Source organism: Sinohyriopsis cumingii, chromosome 5 (assembly GCF_028554795.1).
Source record: "Sinohyriopsis cumingii isolate HCF-2022 chromosome 5, ASM2855479v2, whole genome shotgun sequence".
NCBI classification, from domain to species: domain Eukaryota; kingdom Metazoa; phylum Mollusca; class Bivalvia; order Unionida; family Unionidae; genus Sinohyriopsis; species Sinohyriopsis cumingii.
Window position 1 is genome coordinate 135,568,691 of NC_142965.1, and position 26,998 is coordinate 135,595,688.

The 26,998-nt window shown below is 35.2% G+C and overlaps 2 protein-coding genes and 1 long non-coding RNA gene across 3 annotated transcripts in view; 2 read left to right on the forward strand and 1 right to left on the reverse strand.

Annotated features, from left to right (window-relative positions):
• Window positions 1-5,947, reverse strand: part of LOC149800300 (heat shock 70 kDa protein 12B-like) — a 66,754-nt gene extending 60,807 nt beyond the window's left edge. The window contains exon 1 of the mRNA XM_089957212.1: window positions 5,840-5,947. Within this exon, the coding sequence (XP_089813338.1) occupies window positions 5,840-5,853 (14 nt within the window). The 5' untranslated portion in view covers window positions 5,854-5,947. The remainder of the gene's footprint in view (window positions 1-5,839) is intronic.
• The window catches only part of LOC149800297 (uncharacterized), a 177,324-nt gene extending 164,241 nt beyond the window's left edge, over window positions 1-13,083 (forward strand). The window contains exon 5 of the long non-coding RNA XR_016421357.1: window positions 12,911-13,083. This is a non-coding gene — a long non-coding RNA (uncharacterized LOC149800297). The remainder of the gene's footprint in view (window positions 1-12,910) is intronic.
• Window positions 1-26,998, forward strand: part of LOC149800295 (uncharacterized) — a 288,953-nt gene that overhangs the window by 207,766 nt on the left and 54,189 nt on the right. The gene's annotated exons all lie outside the window — the stretch shown is intronic.

The window sequence follows — 26,998 nt, forward strand, 5'->3', positions numbered from 1 at the left end:
CAATAATAATAATAATAATAATAATAACTACATAAGTAATAGTGTTCAATTTCATCCTGCAGCCTTGCCTATAAGATCTTCACATCTCAAGCTGAACAATCCAATTAATGAAATTTCATCATTTACTCCATTAGTAGACCAAACAATGCCAAATCCAAACGGAAAGAGGATATATATTTTTAAATTGTTAGCCCAGCAATCACAATTTCCTCTACCCCCAACTTAAATTGTAAGTAAGTCTTGGATATCTATTTTCTGTCATTGTTAAAATTCTTCGCCAGTATTTAAAAATAAATTAATATATTATACTCCGTACACTATTTCTTCCTAATTCATTATATAGGAATGCATTTAGAGTAGACTTCGATGTACCAAGAATATATTTACAAACTGACATATGAACTTTATCAATATCATTGGTATCATAAATTCCCCAAACCTCAGCTCCATTGTTAAGAATGGGGTCTATCTGCGAGTCAAATAGACGAAGCAATACATTTAGGGGTAACTTTCCAATTTTTAAAAGACTTTGCTTAAAAACATGGATAGCCTTCAGCGCTTGAGATAATACAGTTTTCAGGAATGTAGCTTTCTGAAAGTTTACAAGTGGTACTATGACCCAACAAAGGCAAAGAAAATCATGGTATAAGTATCCAGGATACTTATATTCTTCAAACATTCCCGGTCTGTAAAACTAAATATTTCCGCTCGGATTCTTTACAAGGCTCCAAAAAGATGTGCATTGTTAGAGTATGATACAGACTAAAAGCTTTTCTTTTGTTTTAATTCGTATTGCTTTTGAATGCTTCTTGTAAGAGATTTATACATTTGTCTATAGAATCTATACTCTGTAATGGCTTCAATCGTGCGTCTTAATCCGATCTGCCTTAGATATATTAAGGTTTTGCTTTTACTACTACTACTACTACTATCACTACTACTTATATTAACAACAATAACAATAATAATAATAATAATAATAATATGAATAACATTAAGAAGAAAAAGGATGCAGTTTAGCGCTTAATATTTAGAAGCTCCAAGAGCTTTACAATAATAGTTAACACTTAAGTAAAAATGCTTAAACAAGATTGCAAAAAGGGAATATCGTGAAACTGCGAACAAAAACTTGCTGAAAATAATTAAGTAACAAATGTTTGTTAAGTCTTCAAGCTGTCCTTGGGGTTGAAATAGTTGCGTTTACAGAGACATATTGATTGAGATCACACTGCCATTGTGTTTAAGTTCAAAGAGGCAATTTATTCCATGTAGATGGGCCCTGTCACACAAAGATGCCTACAACACCGATGATGATTTTTTCAAACCTCTGATGTTTAAACATTTTGTGGCTTACGTGAAAGCAGTGCTGTGCTGCAGCTTTTAGTTCCAAATACAATCATGAACATGACCTTAATGACCGCATTATCCTCAGCGAAACCAGAATTCCCCGAGGTGGTACCGATGTATCATTGCGTAAGAATCCATAGAGTACGTGCAAGATTATTACAGTTGGCCTAATGTCTGATTATTGTCGTTTGGGGGTCTCGGCGTGAATAACTCGTTTGTGTCCTTACAAAATCGTGGCGAGACGAAAATGTTATTGACATGTGACATCGGTCGTTGACAATGCGAGAAGGCCACTGTAGTGGAATATTATGAAAACGGCTTAAGTGACATTTTCCTGTGATTGCTAACAGATGAGGGATCGACTATGCCGATTAGGGACTTTGCAGTCAAAGGTTCCAACAGAAGCTCCACTTCCATCCACTGAAATAATGCCCAAGCAAGTCTGTAACATCGCCAATAAAGATACTAACGACCTTTGGCACAAGCCAATGCTGATTCGATGTTTGTAAATCAAGGGATAGGAAGCGGATTACGATTGTGCGAAAAGAGTTAGACAAAAATGATAATCAATAGAGTTTCAACATTGCCGATTCACAGTTGCATCCGATATTGTGTTCTGCATTGATACCCATGTATTGAAGAAAGAAACGTCCTTGATTGTTCTTATAAAATGCTACCCGACTTGTGAACATAAGAACAAGACCGAACATAATTGCAAGTGCAGGACAAATTTCCGTACTTTCTTCCTTGTGAGGCCTTCGTGGAATTCACAATAAGTATTTTACGTAACGAAAACGATAATTTTGACATTGCAACAATTATTATTATCGGATTAGCCAGATGCCACGAACATTATGCAAGATCAGTTGGCCGTTTATGATGTTCACCAAGGATATAGACAGTTATGTAGCTGACAGCCAACAGACGTTTCTAGAACCTACGCAGGCTGCTTTCGTTGAGTCACAACTTGTTGGTATGCCTGACTAACCAGAAGTTGGCAGCGTCACCATCAATGAAAATTACAACGGGGGATTCGCGCAGCGTCTGGCTCGACTTGGTCGACGTTCATTGTATTTTTTTTTCTTCTGTCCGACTCCTATTAGTCATATTTGGGTTTTTAAAGATGTTAGTTGGGATACCTTCGGAGCCAAAACAAAGGGTCGTATTACACCGAAAGGGCAACGAAATACAGTATGGTGACGGAGTAGCTGTTGATAAAGCTGACTTTTCAAAACCTACATTGTTGACTGCCTTTGATAATCAATGCTTTGATCACATAATCCGTTTATTGTCGTTTATTTGGCCTGGAATCACGTCAGCGAAGTCGTTTCAAATGCTCAGCACATACCCGGAACAACAAACTGTTCAGAGGTTTTCATGGCAAATCAGTACCCAACAATGTATCAGCTCACCAAAACACGCGTTTATGGTGTTTCAAAATATGGACCGGGCAAATGCCAGATATAACACTAGTAGGATGCTAATTTACTTTCAGGAGTGTCTGAAGTTTCTCTGGGTTTAATTGGGAACTCTTTGGAGAAATTTAGCTTTACTTCCTAATCAACTAAGTTCTTATCCCAAGCTGTGGCCGTACGTGTATCCGAATTAAATGATCGAAACGTGTCTGATGATGTCTAAAAAGCCTTAACAACACTGTAACCGGTTTATTACTTTTCGTTTAGCAGGTTCACGTGTACTTTAAATAATGTGTAGCTGATGTTACCGCAGACGATTCCTGCTGAACTGCCGTGATATTGTAGGACAATGTTTTATCATTGGAGGGCTCGGAGGCCGAATAAGATTCATTTACACGTCTGTGGAAAACCTATACTTATCACAAACTTGTAATTACGTTTCTCAGACAAATTATTGAACAGTACAAAACAAACAAAAATGTCAGATCAAGCAGTTAAAATTAGCCTTATGCAAAATCTACCGTAATTCGCTAACGCTTTTCGGCACATGTATACATGAAAAGGGGTAATCAGACACTCGTGTACAATAATATATAATTTCGACGAGGGTCGGATAGAAATCGAATGATGGAACCACCCTGGTATAGCAATACCAAGTTGAGGTAAACATTGAGTCAGCGCATTGGGACGTGACAATTCCCAATCCCTGACTACGCCAACGGCATGAAGCTATCAAATGGAAAATAAATCAGGTTTCGCAAACTTCAACAGACAGTCTTTACTCAAGGTTTACCGAGCGATAAATTGAAAAGAACTTATATTATTGTGACTTAAATCCAAGCTAGTCCTAAATGTGTATCACTATTCCAAACAAATATTGCTTATCTATATTGAAGTTGTGTCCCAAATAAGCTCCACCACTGAATGTGTTGAAGTGTCTGTAGTCTCGAATGTGCTAATGTGCCAGTAGCCTAACATGTGGCGATGGGTTAACAGTCTTTTGATGCACCACAATAATATAATCCGAAATGGCCTTCTCTGCAATCATTATAATTCCAAATTAATGCGTTAGTCCAAAATAATTACTGAGCACATTGTGATAATCATTCCAATGAATATTAGTTTGAAAACTCAAAAATAAGTTTAAAAAATGAACTCAAAACTAAGACAGTAATGAGTAATAATAAGTTGACAATCTTTATATAACCCTTCCACTTTACCCCGGTTGCAATTACTATTTTCCGGAAATGCTCTGGTTATTATATGAAACAATTCTTTCTAGAACCTTCAAAAGTCAGAATCTAGACTATATATGACTCAAAACGAAGTAAGCTTGTTTATTGTGACTAAATCTATTTATATATACTATACAATGCACAGGTACTCTCAAAATCGTAAACTGGAATCTATATCCTGCACAAAAAGTATTTACAGCAAGTAAAATATTTAGCTATAGGCAAATCATCACAATGTATAGTCTTGAACAAAAAATAAAAAATATACATAATCACGTTAAGTAGATCATTCATTTTAATCGTAAAGAGAGAGAGAGAGAGAGAGAGAGAGAGAGAGAGAGAGAGAGAGAGAGAATGGGGTGATGGCAAACAAGTTAATTTTTGGTGAGACAGCTTTATATTAATATTTTTCGTACTTTTATAAAATAAAACACAAATGCTTAAATGATGCCTGAATGCACTTCTACTGTTGCTGGTATGCATGAACTTGAAATATAACCTAATTTTCACTAATGAAAGCTTTGACAAGCACTGTGTACTACTACCATACATAAGTTTGTAGGTAGAGCAAAGGTGGATATATGGCTCACAAATGTTTCAAACCCATGCAGATCCAGAAATCGCCTCGTCTCATATAGTTGTATTTACAAGGAAGTTGTCGTCACAGATGTGTCTGTACTTATAAATATAGGTCTTATAATTATCATTCAGAATTTAAAGTTCTTGAATTATCTTTTTAATAGCGTGGTGTTCGGATAATTAGCATCGCCACTGTGTGTACTCATACAAGAACATTGTAGATAGGGCAGCTCTGTATCTTTGACACAACGTTCTAGTGCAAGTGGTGAAGTGAAACTTACATGCACACACACATACTGTGCTGGTAATCCTGACAGAAAGTCAAGGTAATATATTTTACCTGGTATTATAGCTATAGATCCCCGCCCTGGGGAAGGGTGTGTACATTTTGACAGAGTGGGGTGAGGTATGTGGATTCCTCTTGTCCCGTTATTTTGTTGTTGTTGTTGTTGTTTTTCAGCACGCGAAAGGCTATACATGGCGACCAGTATTAATGGTGGCGGAAGAACCCGGGAAAACCCCTGAAAGAACCACCGACCCCAAGACAAGCTACTGGCAAGCTTTCTCACATACCCACATTGGATGAATCCGAGACTCGAACCCACGCAGACAGAGGTGAGATGGCAGTGATCCGTAACGGAGAGCGCTTTAGACCACTCGGCCACTCGTGGCCCCTCTGTTATTTTGTAAGTAAGTGGAGGGTATATACGCGAAATAGCACTACCAGCCACTGAGCGTTTTTCTGACGCACCCAAGTCTTCAGATCCAAATTTCGCAACCAGAGGTCATTTCCTGAGTGAATATGTCAGGGCTGGCGGCATCGGCGTCTACTAACCGCACATCACCGCTCCGTCCCTCCCATCCCATGCCCCGGGGGTCACGTCATGCACCATCCCAACTCCATTTATTTTTATATCGGGTCCAAGGACGACGTTTGTCTAACTATTCCGACAAAGTTATGACATCATACTTGTTGATACTAAACTCAACCATTTTCATTTGATTTATATTTTTGTTATGCATTGTGTTTTAATATTAGTAAGGACACTTTTACCACATGTCATGCAGAGACAATGGAAGCTAATTACAGTCATGTTGTTAATACACTGAAATGTTTATAGCATGTAACCATTCCGCATATATCAATTAAAATAATCATACAACGATGCAAAGTAATTTGCTTCTCTTACAAGTTGGCAGTAATCATATAAAATGTTCATATTAAATTATACAAAGAATCATATTTCAAGCTAGTTCCGATACCTTTTCGTTTCCATGAATTGCTTAGATATGTCCTTGGCGGCTTTGTAGCTGCTGTTGTTTGCTGAGTCAAGTTTTATTTCACTTGGTAGTTTAAACGAAGTAGGTGTGCCCTCGGTGGGAGTGGTGACATATTTGTGAAGACAACGTAGAAGAGCTTCCAAACCCTTTTGTCTGTAACAAATGCGAAGGATGCACATGTCATACTGATGAATTTAATATGATTGCACATGACAACGTTTTTAACTCAGATCTAATCATCAGTCGATTCGCTGCTTGTGTTTGAAAGTTAATACAAAATTACAGGAATAACTGTACTCAGAGAGTGGCAAGACAATGACAGCTCAAGAGTGATTGAACATTGCAAATGTAGTGTAGTCTGGGATATCAATGAATTTAATATGCATAACAATTCCCTATATAAACAAACAATACAAAACAAAATCAGCTTCTTTGTTAGATTTTCTTCTTAAATGAAAAAAATATCATAGTTTTTATTTGGGTGATTATACGAAGAGATGGTTCCAACAAATTACCTTGTCATAAATGAAGGTAAGTACATATGCATACACGAAATACATCAAAGCATACACAGACAAATGCACACACGCACGTGCGCATGGGATGGATTTCACAATGTATTGCGAGGTCGCCATATATAGTCACTTCGCGCCATTGCAGACTGGTTGATTGTCTGTCTGGTTTCTTAACCTTCTTACCAAATTGATCTTGATAGCGTCGGAAATTGGCTGCAGGTCCGGCAGACAGATTATTAAGAAATATAAGTGTTACGCTGTGTTTGTTCTGCAAAAAACAAACATTATATATAAGTGCGCGACAGATCGTTACGTTGTATTTAATCCAATTGGCCGGCAATCTAGTTATGCACCTAGGGCACAAAGGAAGTGTTTAATCTGATCAAATGTTTCTTTTTGAAACGTATTTTAATACATCTACTTTCTCAGATGTGCAAATCAGACGCTAACAGCAAAATAATTGTTTCGCATGTTATTTTTTCTCTTTGTTTAATGGTTTCCAATTGATTTATTTTGTTTTACGGACAGTTATTGACTTAGTATGTTGTGTGTTGGACATTCATGTTTTCGATATTTGCGATAAATTGTTAACTGGGCTACAGGTAATTTTGTTCAAAGTTTGCGTGGAATATTTAAATTTTAGACAGTTTTGGTTGTGACGTTAAACAGCTATTTAATACTGTTACGTATATTTGATTTAATTTAATTGTTTGCAAGTTTTAATATTTTTTTTATTTTATTTCATTACATGTCAAAATCATGTAGTTTTGTTTACTCGGAGAAAATAACTTGATATTGACTCTTCAGTTGTAAACAACTAAGGCTGACCTAGTTCCTGACTTTAATTCAAAATTAGTAACAGCCACGTAAACAAGATTGTTTATAACTTTGTATTGTGGGATTAATACGAGTGGGATCGAGGCTGTATTGGATACGTGACCCTAGACTTGTAAATAGTTTTAGTGAAGTAAACATCTCTTTTTTATTCTTAGAGTAAAATGATTGGTTTTGTCAGGTTCATGTTGAGAGTACGTGATGTAAACATGATCACGTGACACTCATACAAGTACCTATTCTGCGTCTCAAAACTACAGTATAACCATTGCTTTAGAGAAATAATCTCAATTTTGGGCTTTTACGTTACACTTGAAAGTGTCTGTGACCAGTTTTCGAGTTTTTGAGTTACATTTTAAATTATCTTCGGATTATTTCCATTCTAAAAGACTAATTCGTTTCTCGGGAAATATTTGTGTGCTCATACAGAATTCTCTGACAAAGATATTTAGTGAAATTTTATTTGGATTTTTCAAACACCGGAGTGTTATTACTTGTGGTTCTACAAGGGACTGTAGACACAACATTACCATACAGGATACATTATACGTCATCGCCTTCCATCTTGGATTTTCAACGGGACTCAAACTTGACTTCACTAAAACATTTCATCACTAGGTCTTCTGAAATTTAATTCGTGGATTATTCTTAGACTATTTTTGGATTTGATTCTTAAAACCGTATGTTCTTTGTTTCTCACTTTTTTAAAGCTTGATGTTTTCACTCTTTCTTTTGTTACTGTTTATTCCAGCCAAAACACGTAACAAATGAAACTGGTGGCTCGTCTGGGATATTTGAACTTTGGCTAAAATATTTCAGAAAAAGTTGCTTTTAAAATTTGAATTCCCCATGTTTTTGAAAGTCTTAATCTAGTAGGCAACCTTTTTCTAAAATGGCACCAAAAGTGGAAATCATTCTTTCAAATCCTACCCAGGAACAATTAGATATTTTCAAAAAGATGAATTAACTCAACTTAGCAGAAAATAGGATCTTTCTGAGGCAAAAGCTTCTTTAAAGAAACAAGACATACAAAAAATGTTCGTCCAGTATTTGGTAGAAGAGAATGTTTTGGATTAAAGTACTTTGGTTTCGTTCAGTAAGTCTGCATCAGACTATGACATTAAAGTAAAGGAATTCGAATTAAAATACAAGATGAAATTGGAATTAAGGAAGATGGAGCTTCGGAAAAAAGAAAAACAAATGCAGTTACAATTTGAGAAAGAGGAGAGAGAAAGATAGAGACAGGAAAAAGAGAAAGAAAGACAACTGCAATTTGAGGAAGAAAAAGAACAAAGGAAAATGGAAAAAGAGAAAGAACAAATGAAAATGGAATTACGAAAAAACAAATACAATTACAGAAAGAGCAAATGTTTTACAATCGGAGAGAGAGAGAAGGTAGAGAGGGAATATCAATATAGAATAAAGTAAACGGAACTTGCAAGTTAAAAGCACATTCAATCTTCAAATACAAATTTAAGTTTTGATCTTGCAAACAACAATAGGTTAGTGCAACCTTTCAGAGAGAAAGAAGTAGACAAATATTTGATTCGTTTTGAAAAGCTGCTGAAAATTTGAAATGGTCAAGAGAGTATTAGACTCCATTATTGCAATGTGTACTCATTGGTAAGGTTAGTGATATTTACAATTCACTGTCAGTTCACCAAAGTGGTGACTATGATGTGGTTAAGGAATGCCTCTTAAGGGGTTAGGAGCTAGCCCCATAATCTTTTTCGGCAAATATTTGCTAGAGAAAAAGAGCAGTTATTTGATAGATGGTGTTAAGCCAAGAAAGTTGAACGAGCTTATGAAAGTCTCAAACAACTTGAATTACTTGAAGAGTTCAAAAGCTGTGTCTATACTGACATTAGGATTTACCTTGATGAGCATAATATTGAAACCTTGGAAAATGATGCTCGTGTCGCTGACGTGTATGCTTTAGCTCATACAATTTCTTTTGTAAATAAGATTGCACTCAACAGTCTTCTGGCAGAAAAATAGTTCAGCCTAATATAAGCCCTTCTAAATCTCAAAATGGCACACAACTTCTAAAAATCAAGTTTCAGATAACTTGATCAAAGATCATTGTCTCTTCCTACGTGTACTTATTGCAAGAGAAAAGGACACGTTATCTCTGATTGCTAAAATCGAACAATTGGCATCAGAATCAAGACAAGCCCATTCCGAAAGTTCATATATCTAAGAGGTCAAGGTCACAGTCATGTATATAAAGCAATACATGTGTTGGGTCTAATAAACCCCAGTCTGACTTTGATTTTATTCTGGAGAATTATAAACCATTCATATCGGAGGGTTCTATATCATTTTTTTGTGATTCGGCCAGTCCTATCCCTATTAAAATTTTAAGGGACATATGAACCTTTCTTGAGTGTTTTATTTTCAGGTACTTTCCTTTTTTCTGAGAAGTCTTCTTCTAATGAGATTGTTCTTATTCAGGGAGTAGAGTGTGGCTTTGCTGATGTTCCTCTTCATTGTGTAAATGTTGTCATCAGAGTTAGTCTCAGGCCCAGGAACAGTCGGAACTGTCTCTGTTTTTCCCGTTGAGGGCATTCATCTTTTTCTACGCAACAACCTAGCTGGTGACATGGTTGTGGTTAATCCATTTGTAACTGGCAAGCCTTGTTTGGATCAGAAAGTCTATCCAATTGAAAAAGGATTTCCTGATGTATTCCCACCTTGTGCAGTTAATAGAGCTATGTCAAAGAATGCTCTTGAGTATTCCTTTAGCTGACACATGTATTGGTGAGGCTTTGGATGAGGTCACTTTCATTCCTTGTTCGGATCAATGAGAAGGTATTAATCACAGTGATCCACTTTTAAGAACTCATCCTCTTTATTATAATCAGGGTGGTAAACGGCAATCACTTATCGTCGAACAGGAAAACTATACTGAGATCTCATGTTTGTTTCAAAGGATCATTAGTGAAACTGAAGCCACTGAAGTTCCTGTCTATTATTTCATTTAAAATATAATTCTTATTAAAAAATGGACAACTCCCGATGTACCTGCTGATGACGAGTGGTCAATTGGTAATTCCAAAATGTTACAGACAGGCAATACTTAGTCTGGCTTATGAAACTCGTTTAGCTGGTCATTTAGGGATTATTAAGACTTATCACAAGAGCTTGACTCACTTCTACTGGCCAAAAGTCAAAAGTGATTTTGCTAAATAATGTAGAGGTTGCCATACTTGTCAAATGGTAGGAAAAACCAATCAGAAGATACCTAAGGCTCATATCCAACCTATTCCTGCATTTGACGAACCATTAAGTAGAATTATATTATGGTAGACGGTGTTGGTCCCTCATCTAAGACCATGTCAGGTAACCAATACTTGTTGACCATTATGTGTGCGTCAACAAGGGTTCCATAGGCGATTCCTTTGAGGAATATTACAACTATTATACAGTTTTCTATTCAAATGGGCCTTCATAAATCTGTCCAATCGCGTCAAAGGTCAAATGTTAGGTCTTGAACTTCCCAGCCTATTATGCTTGAATTTGACATTCAGCAGTTCAAGTCAAAAGTGAAATTACAGTTTGACAGAACTAAAATGGAGAGAACTTTTGAGTCTGACAATAGAGTTCTGCTATTCTTGCTCATTCTTCAACATTCTCCTCAGATTAGATAATAGATATTACGGCCCTTACAAAGTTAGGAAGAAAATGAATGAGTTTAATTATAATATTAATGCTTCTGTGATCTAAATAAATTATAGGAGTACCAGTATATTGAAAGAGATAGCCAGTTTAAATATGCAGTTAATTTAGTTGCTCTTGTTTCACTCAGTGAAGATTTAAGCGAAGGAATATCATTGGATTCTACTGATAGTGGAGTGACAAATCTTCGGAATTCAGCAATTATGAAAGATCTGGACCAGCAACTTTCACATTGGCAAGAGCAATAAAGAAATGAACACACATAATTGTCCATGACTTTGCAATTCCTGTGAACCATCACCCGTACAGGATAAACCCTCTCAAACTTGAATACTTGAAAAATAATTTCAGTATTTGCTGGAGAATTAGTTCATAGAGCCCAGTAAAGGTGACTGGAGTTCAACATACTTGTTCCAAAAGCAGATAACACTTTCCATATGTGTACTGATTTTAGCAAGGTGAACATTGTGACTAAAACAAATTCATTTCCATTACCAAGAATTGATAAATGTATTGATTAGATGGGAAATGCCAAGTATGTCACCAAATTTGACCTTCTGAAAAGATTTTGGCAACTTACTTTAAAGGAAAGATCAGAAGGAATTTATGCATTCGTGACTCCAGATGGACTTTACCAACAAAAGTTAATGCCATTTGGGATAAAAGGGTCGTCAAGTACATTCCAAAGTCTCATGCATATTATCACATCTGGTCTAGACAGTTTTAATTATTACATCGATGTCATCATCTACAATGACACTTGGAAAGAGCATTCAGCAACACTTCGGAAATTCCTTGACAGACTCACTGGTGCAAGTTTGACAATTAATTTATCCCAAAGTGAGTTTTGCCGCACTAGTGTAACTATTCTAGGACATATTGTAGGACATGTATAAGTTAAACCTATATATGTTAAGGTCAGTGCTATCTATGGATTTATTGTGCCTGTTAATAAAGAACAACTGATGTGATTTTTAGGTATTGCTGGACACTACCGGAAATTTTGTTTCAATTTTCCTATAACTGCTGAAGCCCTGACAAATGTATTGAGTAAGAAAAACAAGTTCATTTGGACTGAACAATGTCAGGAGACTTTTGACAAATTAAAAGCCATATTTAAAAGCGTGCTAGTTCTAACAACTCCAAATTTCAGCCAATCATTTAAATTGTCTGTTGATGCAAGTGATGTTACAGTTGGAGCAGTTTTGATTCAAGAAGATGACAATTGTATTGATCATAAAGTGTACTATTTTTCTAAAAAATTAAATTAGCATCAAAAAATTTACTTAACAATCGAGAATTAATGTTTGGCTTTGATACTGGCAAAAAGCCATTCAATATAGTTATTTTCTATCAGAAATTAAACAGAGGAATACACATTCTGCCATAATAGCAGGCGAATATCAAATCAGTAGCGAAATTTCAGATTTACATGTTTATTTATTATAAAGGAGGTTTCCATTCTACGTTCAGCCTAACTATATCACTTTCTGAATTATCTGAGTCCGTATTATGTAAAACAAAACATCCCCGACCTTCGACAAAAATGGACCATATAGACCTGACAATATGAAGTCCTCAATAGGCTAAAACACCGGATACTACATAATTGGTCATAGAAGTGAGAGTTCTGAAACCTCCTAAAGCTGTCATACAACAGCTTTCCAAATAACTGCACCTCTGTATTTAATTTATTGTTCGGTTTTGAAATAAATACATTTAAGAAAAGAAAATAAGAGTAAACATTATCAGGGACGGAAGGAATAGGTCAAATAAATTATTTTAGGACTAGAATATCGTTGGTACTAATGACCGAGTGTAAGGTTTTAAATTAGAAAGATAGCTTATTAACGCGAAGAAGATGAGAACATGGTCTACGTTTCATGAACTAATGATGATTGTCTCATTTTTTCAGATTCATTTGCATACCCTTGATTGACAGGCTAAGCGTTTGCATTCTTACGTGGAACAGCCGTGAAGCGACATTATCCATTCAACACTCAAAGAGCTATTCATTTACTTTCAGCACCTTCCTTATACAATATTCTGAAGGCATGAATCTTGCCTTTATCAGCATGTTATAGTACAGTGTAATGATGTATGAGCTAGCACCACATTTTGGATCAACCTACGGGGAACAATTGCTGGATATACGTGGTCATCCATGGGGGAACACCGCCACCAGTATTCATTTTGCGAGATCAAGTAAGAATAAACGAGACTTATAAATAAATGGATAACGATAGTAAATAATAAAGACCAAAGTAGATACAGTAGATAATAGGTGTGTGAAATCGAACTGTCGTAAGGAATCGCACTTCACATAACTGAGTGGTGCAATAAAGTAAACAAAGGAATCTATATTGCAATAAAAGGGAGATACAGATAGATCAAGGCAAATGGTGCCTTGCTCAGAGATACACAACGGTAGCTAACCCACGACAACTAATCAATGAGCTACCACGGCTGCCCGCGCCAAACTACATGTACATTAGACATAACCCGGGACACAAATACCTTTAATTTGTGTTATCGTCTTAACACAAAAACTGGCTAAAAAGTAGTTGCATCTATGCAAGTAACACAACGCTCATAATTGGTGGTGAAGTATAGAACTTGCTTGTAGATCAAAAGTCCGAAAAATTGCATACACGATCTTTAGGAACCGATATTTACGTCCTTACTTCTTGTAAAAGAAGCAAGTCATAACTATCTGTTTTTGACTTACCGTAAATGTTAGTCAGCATGGTAAGTTCATAGCATATTAGTATCGCCTTTTGCCTTTGTTTTTAATATGGGAAATATGTTTCCAGTGTTATTAATTGTTCTGTGTTTCTTTTTTCAGCTCATCGCTGTCAATGAAACCGAGGGAGCCGCCTTCCTCAACTATTCCACCCTCTCTCTCTCTCTCTCTCTCTCTCTCTCTCTCTCTCTCTCTCTCTCTCTCTCTCTCTGTGTGTGTGACATAAAATATAACAGTATCAATTTAAATTCTAGACATAGGCGCAATAACAAATAATACAACACTGGGAAAATGAAACTGATGCAATTATTCACTAATTGAACATGATTTGCAAATGTACATATACAACAATTATTATACGCCAACAATCAAACAGTCACTAAAGGCAGGAATGCTTTACGAATTTAAGTTGTTTCATTTGCGTGAATTATAATAATTTGAAAAGGAAATAATTATAAGCTTACTGCTTTCTCGTCATTTATGATCGTCCAATAAATAGAGATTGGTCAATATACAAGTGCTGTCGTGAATATACGTTCAATCTATTAGATAATCGAAAAACAAAGGATCGTATTACAGTCAAACAATCTGATGTTAGGCTATGGACCACATACCAATGGGCGTACTGACCAATTAAGAAGCTGACAAACTGGATAAACATTACAAACACCCAACTGCTATGACATGCAATAGCATGATGCAATAAACAAAAATGACGTATTTGGTTGCACCATCGACAGTGATGCGTACAAGGATGGCAGTGAAAATGACGATGATGATGCTGCTGATGATAATATCGGGCAAACTCATTTTCAACAATATAAAGCTGTTCATGTATATAGTCATTAATTTATATACAAACATAAGAGCAGATAGTTCGTTAGGGAGACACATAAACATATGGGCAAAGCGATAGTTAGATTTAAAAAATAAAACATACAAATATATACAATGACAGAAAAGCATAGTTTCTGGTCATTTCATAGTATGAAACAGCCACACGCGTAGAAGGAAATAACGTTGGATTCTTACACTCCTTGATGAGAAGTACAGTCTGTTCCAGCAGTGGCGCGTACCAAGAAAACTACAGGAAAGTGAATACCACTCACGACAGGTCAGTTTTTTGTTTCATCATTGTACTAGTCTGTATTTCTTTATTTTTTTGCACTCTTTTTTTACTTTAATTTATGTTTGTGAACTCGGGTCCCTGAGAATCACAAACATTTGTGTTGATAGGATAGTGCTAAATATCTTGTCTACTAAATCAGTAACCATTGACCGCCTTGTTCTCTTGAAATTGTGAAGAGGAAAAATAATTCCTAACAATAGTGGTGTGCGACCCTAATTCGAAATAACCATCACCAAACTGAGCATAATTCAAGAAATAAAATGGATCAGGGAGATTAGGACCTATGCGCATTAGGTGCATTGAACAAACCTAGTGGCTCAAAACTAAGTGACTACTTCAAAACAAAAGTAGAAAATAAGGTACTTTTGGCTTTTCTCCCACCCACCCCGGGGTGCCAAACCATAAACTTTGGTAATATAAACAATGCCCCCAAACAAGAGAAAATTCTTACAGCCTTAAACATGATGGGAGTGGACATTGGAAAAATAGACGGGCTACAAAATGGGGGATACAATAGATACGTACTTTATCCCAAGCGACATGATGCACCACTACTGACAGCCCAAGTGGAGACAACTCCACCTTTCACAAGAAAAACTGAAGAGAGAATGATAGAGGTTTTTGTATCAGGACTGCCGTTAGAGACTGATACAAAAGAACTGATAAAAAAGGTAGAGACGAAATTGAAAACCAAAGTGAAGACCTACAAAGTGGCAACCATATGGGGCTTTTGGCCCATAAAATCCGGGGTGAGGATACCTCTAACGACAAAGGAAGAAGCAAGGAAAATACCCACTTTTTATGTCATGGGATTTAGACTTACATCCTGGTACAGAGGGTGTGAAATGGATAGACCATCCCCCAAATGCAAATCAACTGGACATAGCACCAACACGTGTAACGCCCAACCAGCAGCACCAGCGGTACCCACATATGATAGCAAAGTGGCAACACCAACAGGGCAGCAAGAAGAGGAGAGCGAACCACAAATAGTAAAGATCATATCGCAAATCAAAGGAGAAAGAAAAGACAAATCCCAATACATAAACCAAACAAACCGATGCTCAAGAAATAACCAACCCAGTTGAACAACAACAGATGAACACAGAATGGGCGGACATCCTTAGCCCAAACAAGACTGGCACCCTGGCCACCCCCCACAAAGAGCAAATTACTTTGACAAATAGATTTGCACTCCTGTATGAAGAAGAAAACTCCCTACAGGAAGAGAAAGAAACAGGAAACAACCTAGAGATTTCCGGCATGACCCCAATAACATCTACTCCAATCTCAAAAAGAATCGTAAAGAAGAGAAAAGTGCTATCAGGCTCCAGCTCCTCACAGGATGGGGTGATAGAGGAAATGGGAGTGGACACACCAAAAAACAGCACACAATAAGAATGAGGAAAAATTCCTACAAAATGCAACACGCAAAAAAATAAAAGCAGATTGGATGAACGACACAGACAAACAAACAAATACAGACAACAGAAGTGACAGCAAAAGCGAAAGAGAAGATGAAGAAGAAAGCGACGAAAACTTCGAGACTGGGACAGAATATAAAAGCGACATGGACGGCACGCAACAAACGGAAAACACAAGGGAAACGGAAACGGACATGGAGACAAGAAGCGTAACATATAATACAAATGGGACCGACGAAAACTTGACTGACAGTCCACAAAACAGTACAATGGGAGAGGGGGATTCTGTGCCCCCCTCAATTAAACAAAAATATATCAATAAATACAATTATAACTAGACTGAAATATACAATAAATCCACAAACAAAAATAACCCAAAATTTTCATGCAACCATAAAAGCGGCAACCTGGGATGAACAAAAATGGAGGGAACGAACTTCCGTGTTTTGTCAATTAATATAAACGGTGTTAGTAAAGAAAAAATTATGAAACTAAGTAATGACTTAAAATATGATATCTTGGTATTTCAAGAAATGCATAATGGATTTACCAAAGAACTGATATCTTTATGTGAGGAAAGGCTAAATGGAATTTTAATAACAAATAATTTTATTGGAAATGACGCGTGGGGGTGGCCAATTTGGTTAAAAATAAAACTGGGATTAAATTGGAACGGAAAGATGAGGGGCTATTTTTCAAAGGGAGACTACTACATATAGTAATAGCGGAAACACATTTTGTCAACATAACCATGCCAGCGAATAAATATAAAAAACAATAATTCATAGGAAATATCTCAAACAGTATACAGCGGAAAACGTAATTTTAAGGGGAGACTTTAACTGGGTGGGGGATTCAATAGACTGGACATAAATTTTAACAACCAATGACTTAAGATTTAAGCCAGAGATGGAATTTGTTTTAATAAACATAAATTTGCAGACGCATGTAGAAGATTGAACATGATTCGACGTGAATTTACATATGAATACAAAACAAATAAAGGCAGTAGGCTGGATAAATTTATGTGTACGAACTTCAATTAAAATATATACAAAGAAGCAGGAATAATGGATTTTAAGGTATCTGATCATAAATTAATATTTTTAGAAATAGAGATAAATCACAGAAGCAAGTGGGGTAGAGGAACCTGGAATTTAAATAATAAAATATTAGAAGACCCAAATTTTGTTAAAGAAATTAAAGAAGAAATAAAAATGTTTGTAAAGAAAGGGAATAAAGACATCATTAAAGAATGGGATAAATTAAAAACGATCTTTAAAAAAATAGCAGTAAAATTTTCAAAAATTAAATTAACTAAATTAAAAATGGAAAAAGAGGCAATAGGAAGACAATTGGGAAAGGAGAATACACGGGAGTTGGAAAATATACTAAAAAACAAATTAAGTAAAATATTGGAAGAGGAACAAAAAAGTAAAGAAATAAAGGCAGGAAAATATACTTTAGTATATAAAAAGGCGGAAGGACTTTACAAAAGGGAAGAACTTAGGAGAGGGGCCGGAAATACATAGAAAGTTCAAAAATTAATAACGAGAAAATAATGGAGAGCAAAAAAAGTCATGGAATATATATTTTAAAAATTTATACAAATTGATATCAATCCCAGGAAATAGATGATAAAACAACAGATAAGTATCTAGAAGATATCGAGTGCGACATGATCTCATCAGAACACAAGGACTTGTGTGAAGAGTTCATTTCGACAGAGGAAATAATAAACACTATCAAAATATTAATACGGTGGAGATGGATAAAATTCTGCTGCGAGTTGTCGCCCGTCCTAGAATGGTTGTTTAATAATATTTTACAAAGAAACGATACCATGACAAAAACTATGAGAGAAGGCATTATAAAATTGATATATAAGGGGAAGGGAGATAGGGAGGATCTAAAATCTGGAGGCACATCTCCCTCCTAAACACAGATTATAAAATTCTAAGCAAACTATTAGCAGAAAGAATCAGAAAGGGAATGGAAACAATAATAAACATCAATCAAACATGCGGGGCAAAAGGAAGAGACATACAGAACAATATACTAAGTAGCAAAACAATTATACATTACGTTAATGATAGTGGGTTAAAAGGTGCTATGGTACTTTTTGACTAGGAAAAAGCTTTCGATAAATTAGAACACAACTACATACAAACAGTATTTTTAAAAATTCGGTTTTGGAAGCAATTTTCAAAATTGGACTAAAATCCTTTGCAATAAAATAACTTCAAGAGTACAGGTCAATGGAGCCAGCACCGAGCAATTTGATATTAAAAAATCAGTGAGGCAGGGATGCCCCCTATTGATGCTATTATACGTAATAGCAATAGAAATTCTTAGCAGAAAAATAAGACTGAATAAAAAATAGAAGGTATCAAAGTTCCAAACATAAAAGAGGAAATAAAAATGCTACAACACGCTGATAATTGCGCGAACTTTGTAAAAGACCCAGATTCATTTAAGCACTTAGTAAAAGAATTCGAAGAATTTGGCAAGGCCTCAGGGTAGAAAATTAATCATGAGAAAACAAACATTCTTAAAATAGGAAACTGGCGGGGCAAACACTTTGGTTTACCAGCGCAATTTATCAAAACAAAGTCTAAGCATTAGGAATCTACTTCGGAAAAGGGGAAGAAGATGATACTTATAAGGAAATGAGGAAAAAAATAAATGAAAATGTGACGCCACTCTCCCTCTTGGAACGGGCCCAAGTGGCCAGAACATACATGTATGCAAATGTAAACTTTACTTTAAAAATCTGTTGATATCGACAACAAAAAATTTAAACATAATTGCAATCCAATAATAGATTATATTTGGGACTTCAAAACACATTATATAGAAAAAGAAACACTTTACAAATCTAGGGAAGGGGGGGGGGGGTAGCAATACCGCACCCTATAATAATTAAATATGCAAATATTCTAAATAGATTTAAGAGGATACAAGCGGAACCAAAATCACCATAGGAGGGGATATATATAGATATATGTTGATTGCTTTTTTATGGGAAATAGAAAAGACATATATTAGAATAATAAATTAGTCTTAAAAAAAACTAGAAGTTACGAGGAAACTTAGAAGTATAAAAGAATTAGTACAAAAATATAGGGATATTAAAGATCTGTGGGAAGTCGAGGAGAAATTAACGTACAAATGGCTAAGGGATACAATAACGAACAAATATAAAAACAAAGTAGAACAAGAAAACTTATATGTAAATTGGGAAAGGGGGCGGGGACATTGGAATAAACTAGGATCCCTCAAAATACAAAGCCCCTACTTCAAATACATGCATGATGCATGGTTGACGGGAGAGGTTGCAGTGCGACGGCATATGGTCAGAGAACCGCCGAAATGTCCACTGTGTAAAAAGACAATATTTAGTAGAAAAACATACTATGGTACAATGTGAAACAAGGAAAACAAAAGAATAAAATTAATAACTGAAATATGTAAAAGAGACAACTACAAATACCAAAATATATTATATCCAGTATGCAGTAACGGAATATATCGTAGATACCATGAAAGCTTGTGGACAAATAATAGTTGCAGGAAAATAAAATGAGCAATCTTCCTTTAAGTAGAAGTACTAAGAACCTTTACAAGTAAATCATCAAATAGACAAACAGAAACTAAGAGTGGAAGGAGGCTATGATACTACGCCCAACGGGATAGTTACCCAAAAGGGACATAGCCCCTGCGCCGTCCCTCCCTCCTTTCTACTTTTTTCTTCTTCCCCCCCCCCTTTTTTTTTACCTGTGTTTTTGTTACCTATCCCTCATTTTACCTCCTCATTGCATATATTTCCATCTCGCTGAAAACAAACAAACTTGTGGACTCCTTTGGCACTAATAAAAACTCAAAAGGCGGCCCAACTCGAGCGGGGAGAAATACAGGGAAATAAAAAAGGTATGGATCCCAACTCGAGCCCAGCCGACCTAATATACTACGACGAAGAACGACACAGATTACTACACACATAAAACACTAGGCATTATTTTTCAAAATTAGCACACCGTTCTTCGTCAAAATTCAAAATTTAAAAAAAAATAAGACAAGTGGGCAAGATTTGTAATAGATGGCTATCCCAACAAAAACACTACATAGCATGCAAACAATATAGCATCATACACATACAGCACACACGGGATGTAGGAGACCTCTAGCCAGGGTCAAATAGAAAACCAGGGATGAAATTTCGAATACGGAGATAGAAACCGACTCGGAAGATCTACCCTGTAGAAAACACTAGGGCTTTAAAAATACCCCAACAAAATTTACTTTAAACAAATATTTGAACGAAATCCTTTTCTAAGAAAATAAGCGACATGTCAGGGGGCAAACATATCCAAATAAAACACCTTTACTCTTTGGTTAGGTTGGGGGGGATCTGTCTAGTGCCCCCCCCCCCCCCGAAAAAGAAATAACGTTTTAGTACAGTAATATAATGCGAATGAAAACAATGTCGTCCTAAATAAAATCCAAGCTTTACTATAAAAATCATTGGGTGGAAAGTATAAAATGAATTAACAATAATTTCCACGGTACAGTGATTTCAACCTCGGTCTCGATGTGTGTCTGTCTGCCTCTCTCTCTCTCTCTCTCTCTCTCTCTCTCTATGTATATATATATATATAGCTCATTCAAGAGCAAATTATATCGGTGGTAAATAATCTCATTAATTTTCAAATATTTTTAGCATAAATATATTCGTGACTGAACATTTACAACGTAACAGTATGATTGATTTATTCTAGATTTAAAATATTCGTGTGACACATTTTATCATTTTAAGGCTTCTAAATTCGTACTAAATTTGAAGTTAATACAAAGACAATGTGCACCATGATATTGTCCATGACATATCTATCTATCTATCTATCTATCTATCTATTTTACATATGTAAATCTATCTATCTATCTATATATCTATTTATCTATCTTTACATATATCTATCTATCTATATATCTATCTATATCTATATATCTATCTATATATCTATATATCTACCTATCTATCTATATCTATCTATCTATCTATCTATCTATCTATCTATCTATCTATCTAGTGTGTGTGTGTGTGCTATTCGAAATATGTGATCATGCCGAAATCAAAGGGTGTGAGTACTTTTCATGACTTATGTCAGACAAATTTTGAAGATGTGTTCATTGGGCGGAGAATGTTCTGGTGGAATTGTAGTTATAAAGCAAACAGTTTTAAATTTTTCATATCGTGTAACGTAACGAATGATGCATTACAACCTGCTCAGAATGACATTTTCGCTTAGGATCTCAGCAATTTTCTGCAGCCTCGGTCTTGCCTATAAAAAAAATAATATATAACATAAACGGCGTTTGGATCATACTCCAAAATAACCTGGTACATATAATTTATTTTTGTGTCTCAAGTTTCGAAATATCTGAGAAATATAACCCCATCATAATAATATGACAGCGTAAGCATGCTTTTCTGATAAGCACAAATCTATCCTAATATTTTTGTTAGTTTAATTGAATTTGTAAAGCATGTTTCAGTTTATTTACCTTTTTTTGCGCAATGTCGATAAGTTTTATGTTGTCAATAGCTTCGTCAATCCATGGTGCACACATTTCCATTTTTATATCTTCGGGCGGCGTAAAGCAGGTCTTAATGTCTAACAGGATTTTACGTCCTGCCTCTTCTTGTCTTCAAGATTGAAATCAAAATTATGAAACATTTTCACACAAATGGAATGCAGAAAATAAGAAACACTGAAAGGCATTATAACTGCCTTTTCTTATGAACCACAGTTGTAATGAATGCAACTCCTAAACGTCAGTTCCTTTCTATTCTATTTTTCAGATAGGTAATTAGTTTAAATATTGATTAATTATTGCAAATGTTCATGGCTGAATTAAATTATACATTTAAGTAGCTTTCTCTGAAAGAGACAATTTAACTTATAAGCAATTGGACCATATATATATATATATATATATATATATATATATATATATATATATATATATATATATATATTCACACGCTTTAAAGTTAACGTAAGTTATGTTAGATCGGTGAAAATCAATGACTGCACACTTTAAATTTCCATACCTTGTCTTAATGGAGCCGTATTGCTGAAACGTAATTGGAAAATTGATTTTATTTATTTTTATTGTATCAAGATAGATAGATAGATAGATAGATAGATAGATAAATAGATAGATAGTGTTTTCCGTTAGTGTTACCCGTGTCGTTTTTGCTTGCCGTTCTAGATCTAAAGCGGTCATACGTTGTAAAAGTCAAAATCCTCCTTACAGTCATAGAGAAATTGGTTGATTAAAACACAGACAAATAGAAACACATACAATTTCTTGCATATCATTCATCCATGGCAAACATGGCGTTCAGTATCGATGGATTATATTATCATTAATACTATTAAATCCTACTGAAGTACACACTATACTCAATTACTAGCACTTTTCTTGCATGCGTGTTCCTTGATAATTTAAATAAAATCGGCTTTTTTTTACAAATACGCATGGGTATTTTCATGATTTTGGACTGTCATTTATTACTGTAACTCTTATCCACGGAACATACCTGTACAAGAGATACCTTGTCCTTACTACAGGTTTTGTTTATTTCAGTTTCCAGTCCGGTCATGTTTTCCATGTAGCTCTTGAGAAAATTTTCAACTTCATCATAAACTTGTATCTTCTTATTTCGTTCTTGATTTAAATAGCTCAAAATTGTATTTTGCTGCGTATCCAGATGATCATGCCATTTCTTAAAAGTGTGCTCCACTGTTGTTTTAATGGAATCAACATTCTTCTGAAAAGGTCGATAAGATCACTTTAAGATGTATGCATTAGCCTGCAATATATATTAATATTCTAGTGTCGAAATGAAAATCATAAATAACATATATTTTGCAATACAACGTTCTGCATTACGGCTAGCTTTTCCAAGCAACGCCGCCGTAGGTGACGCTTTCATAACGTCTTTTAACAAATATTGCATATATGTATAAAAAATACGATTACAACGTGACGTGATATTTAAATATAAAGTAACACTTAATAAGGTTTTCTTTGCAAGAATTGATATTTTTAAAAGACCTTAATTATAAATGATTGATGTGTTGTCGTCGATGATGGATTTCTTTTGTTTTACATCAGAAAGCAATTAGCTGGATATCCGAAAGCTTTGCCAACGAAGTTAAGCTGTAGCGGAATTTATAATTGTGAGTAGCAGTGAAGAAGAGGGAGTCGGATAAGAAAATGTTTTGCATGAGAAATATCACGAAACTTTGTTATAGCATTGTAAATAAAATATAAAGTCAGCTATGGAGGACCTATGAACGAAGACGATAGCCGTGGTGCTGAAAAGGGGTATATATATATATATATATATATATATATATATATATATATATATATATATATATATATATATATATATATATACCTTAATAAGGTTCTCTTTTGAAATGAATTAAGAACATGAAATATTTAATTTACAATGTTTGTCGTTGGCAGTATTTAGAAGAAAGACAAAGTTGTATACATGTATGCCACTGAATACCTCTTGCTGTTAGAGCATTAGATAGTTGCCTTATATATTTTTAGCGTGTATATAATTGTAACAATTTATGTCTCGCTCTGTTGCGCACCGCAGTCTGAAGACACATTGCTCATACGTTTAATCGTTGGTAATCGAATGCATATGGCTTGGTAATACATTTTTTTTATATATATATAAATAATGCAACTTATACAATGATTACCTCCATGGAATATCTTGACTGTTTTACGACTTCTTTCCTTTCCTGAAGCATTGACACCCACTGCTTTGTGTTGACTAGAAATGCTGATAATTTCTCCTGAATTGAAATCATTGATTAAGTATTGCATCAGAGAATTATATCACGTTCAGTTATGTTTCTCTTGCTAAATATAATTTATTTTGTGAAGGTTTATAATTGAAAACAGTATAGGGGATTTACAATTTCCATTGGCTTACCAGTTGTATTGTTCTTGTGTATCGATTAACATTTGTTTATTTTAATACCGTTGTAAGTGGAAGTTTATCATATAAGTTCATAAATGTATGTAAATGAAAACGCATGCCTCTAATTTATGAAAAAAATTATAACGAAAAACGATCTCTCATTTTTTAGAGCTATTACAAATGGAAAGGTAAATCGATTGGAATGGTTGGAGTAATGTACATAACTAATAATACAAATAATAAAGATAATGACTAAAGTAGAATTCAGAGCCTAAAGACAATGTTTCATCGTGTCAAAACCAGTATTTAATATAATGCACACTTCACAGTTAATATTACGAGTAAGGATATGGCTACTGATACTATTTTAGTCGATGATAAATATGACCATCAGAGCCATTTCTTCTCTTCATAATGACATCATCATCTTATCATCGTCATCATCTTATCATCATCATCATCATCATCATCATCATCATCATCAAAGCTCAAGCTGGCACGTGAGTATGAATGCAATAAAGTTCTGAAATTATTCCTATGCATTTTTCCAATAATGGATATGCTGCTTCCCTGATGGATATATTTTCATTTGTAAGTTTAAAGGTACATTCGTTTAACGAATACAGCGACTTAATTACTTACCTTTCGCTGATTAAAAATTCTGTCTATATCTTCTATGACGTGACCTCTGTGTTGCACTGAAAGGCATCCCGGACATATTATCAAATCACATCCCTCGCAAAAGATAGAAAGTAACTTGTTATGTTCCACACACATTGAACGTTGTGTCACGTCTTTAGCAACTATGACTTCAGAGAGGACGTAATTCTTTGGTAGTTGATCAACATTTCCATTTCTGAGATCGACACTACCTCTACAAATTGGACACGAAAACTGTTGCCTGTTGCCTGCTAGCCCTTTAATGCATTTCAAACAGAAGGAATGACCACAAAAAAGAACTCGTGGATCATTGTAAATATCCCTACACACTGTACATGAAGTTGCTTCCTCCTCTGCCGCCATTGATTCCCTGAAATGACGAGATGTACAAATAATTAAACTTGGTAACATATTCCGGTTCTCACTACAGTCATTGTATGTTCTGTACATGCATCGAAAGTTTAAAAATTTAACTCTCCTCGACACCGTCAAGAACCACTCACACAAACGCACACACAAATGTATGAATGGATTTTATGTAATCGCACACACACACGCATATATATATATATATATATATATATATATATATATATATATATATATATATATATATATATATATATATATATATGTGTGTGTGTGTGTGTGTGTGTGTGTGTGTGTGTGTGTGTGTGTGTGTATTTGTGCGTTTGTGTGTGTGTTTCATACTGTGAAGAGTGGACATCTTGCTTCGTGCACATTGTCCTCACTCAATGTATATAAAAGAAAGCAAATAGTCAGCCCTTACTTCAGGGGTGTCCAAACGTTTTGCAAAGAGGGCCAGATTCGAAAAAGTGAAGATGCCCGGGGGCCAATAGTTCCTTCTGATGTTTTTTTAACCACAAAAGTTACATGCAAATATACACTGTTATAGAACAATAAATAAATAAAACAATTTTCATTGTCACAATTATCTTTATTTTTCAAATGGCAATATAACTAAATATAAGCCACTCAGGCAGACATGAACAACTCTAAAAACACAATTCTGCCTTTCATTCATTTCTGGAGAGTCAGATAACATTGAACTTGATGTAATACCTTAAATTTCCATGAGTTAGATAAATATCTTTGCCTCATAGACATTTTAAACAGGAGTTATAACTAATGCAAAGTTTTATGTTATCATTAAAGTTTAAAACAAGTGAATTTTGCTTTGGTCTTTTAAAAGATCTTTCAGAAAATAATAGTTTGTGCCACATATACAGGTACATAACATCAACAGTTATAACAAAATCTTATTCAAGAGTTTAATAAAATAAGTGCCATAAGTCCAAGTGCATAAGTGTGCTTTTGGCCCGCGTGAAGAATCGCTGTTGTGATGCCAGAGCAGCTTGGAGTTGCTCCACTTTTTCAGCGCGGTCACTCCCTGTTAGCTTGTCGTATGTGTTAGCATGTTTAGTCTGGTAGTGTTTCTTTACGTTGAAATCCTTAAACAAGGCAACCGTCTCGTTACAAATGAGACAAACACAATTGCCTCGATTTTCAGTGAAAAAGTACTGTAATTCCCATCTCTCCTGAAAGCGGCGGCCCTCCCTGTCAACTTTCCTCTTTTTCTTTTCAGTCGCCGTGGCAGAAATGAGCAGAGAAGGGTTCGCGTGCTAGCAAGCCATAAATAATACATTATATGACCGAAGCTGCGGGCCGTATGAAATCTTACCGCGGGCCGTGATTGGCTCGCGGGCCAGACTTTGGACACCCCTGCCTTACTTAGTGGTCCCAAATACTGTTGTTTTATAACAGCCATGCCACCATTGTCTGATCCATAAATCTCCATGACTGGGATTTAAAACGTTTATCTGAACCATACATATCATCATATCTCTCATCACTATTTATTGGTAAAGACAAACGGGTTCACCATAAATAGCAACACAGTGATTAGACATGTAAGTCATTCCACAATTATATAATATTACAACAGTGGACAAATTGGACAGTAAAATATGTAATAAAAGATCCACAGTAAATATTTAAACGTGTAAATATGCTAAAATTTAAACAAACTTGGAAGTATGTAAAAAACCTTTATGAAATCACTTGGCTCATACATTTCAGCTGATCTATGTAAACGTATCTGCGGAGTATAATCAATGTAT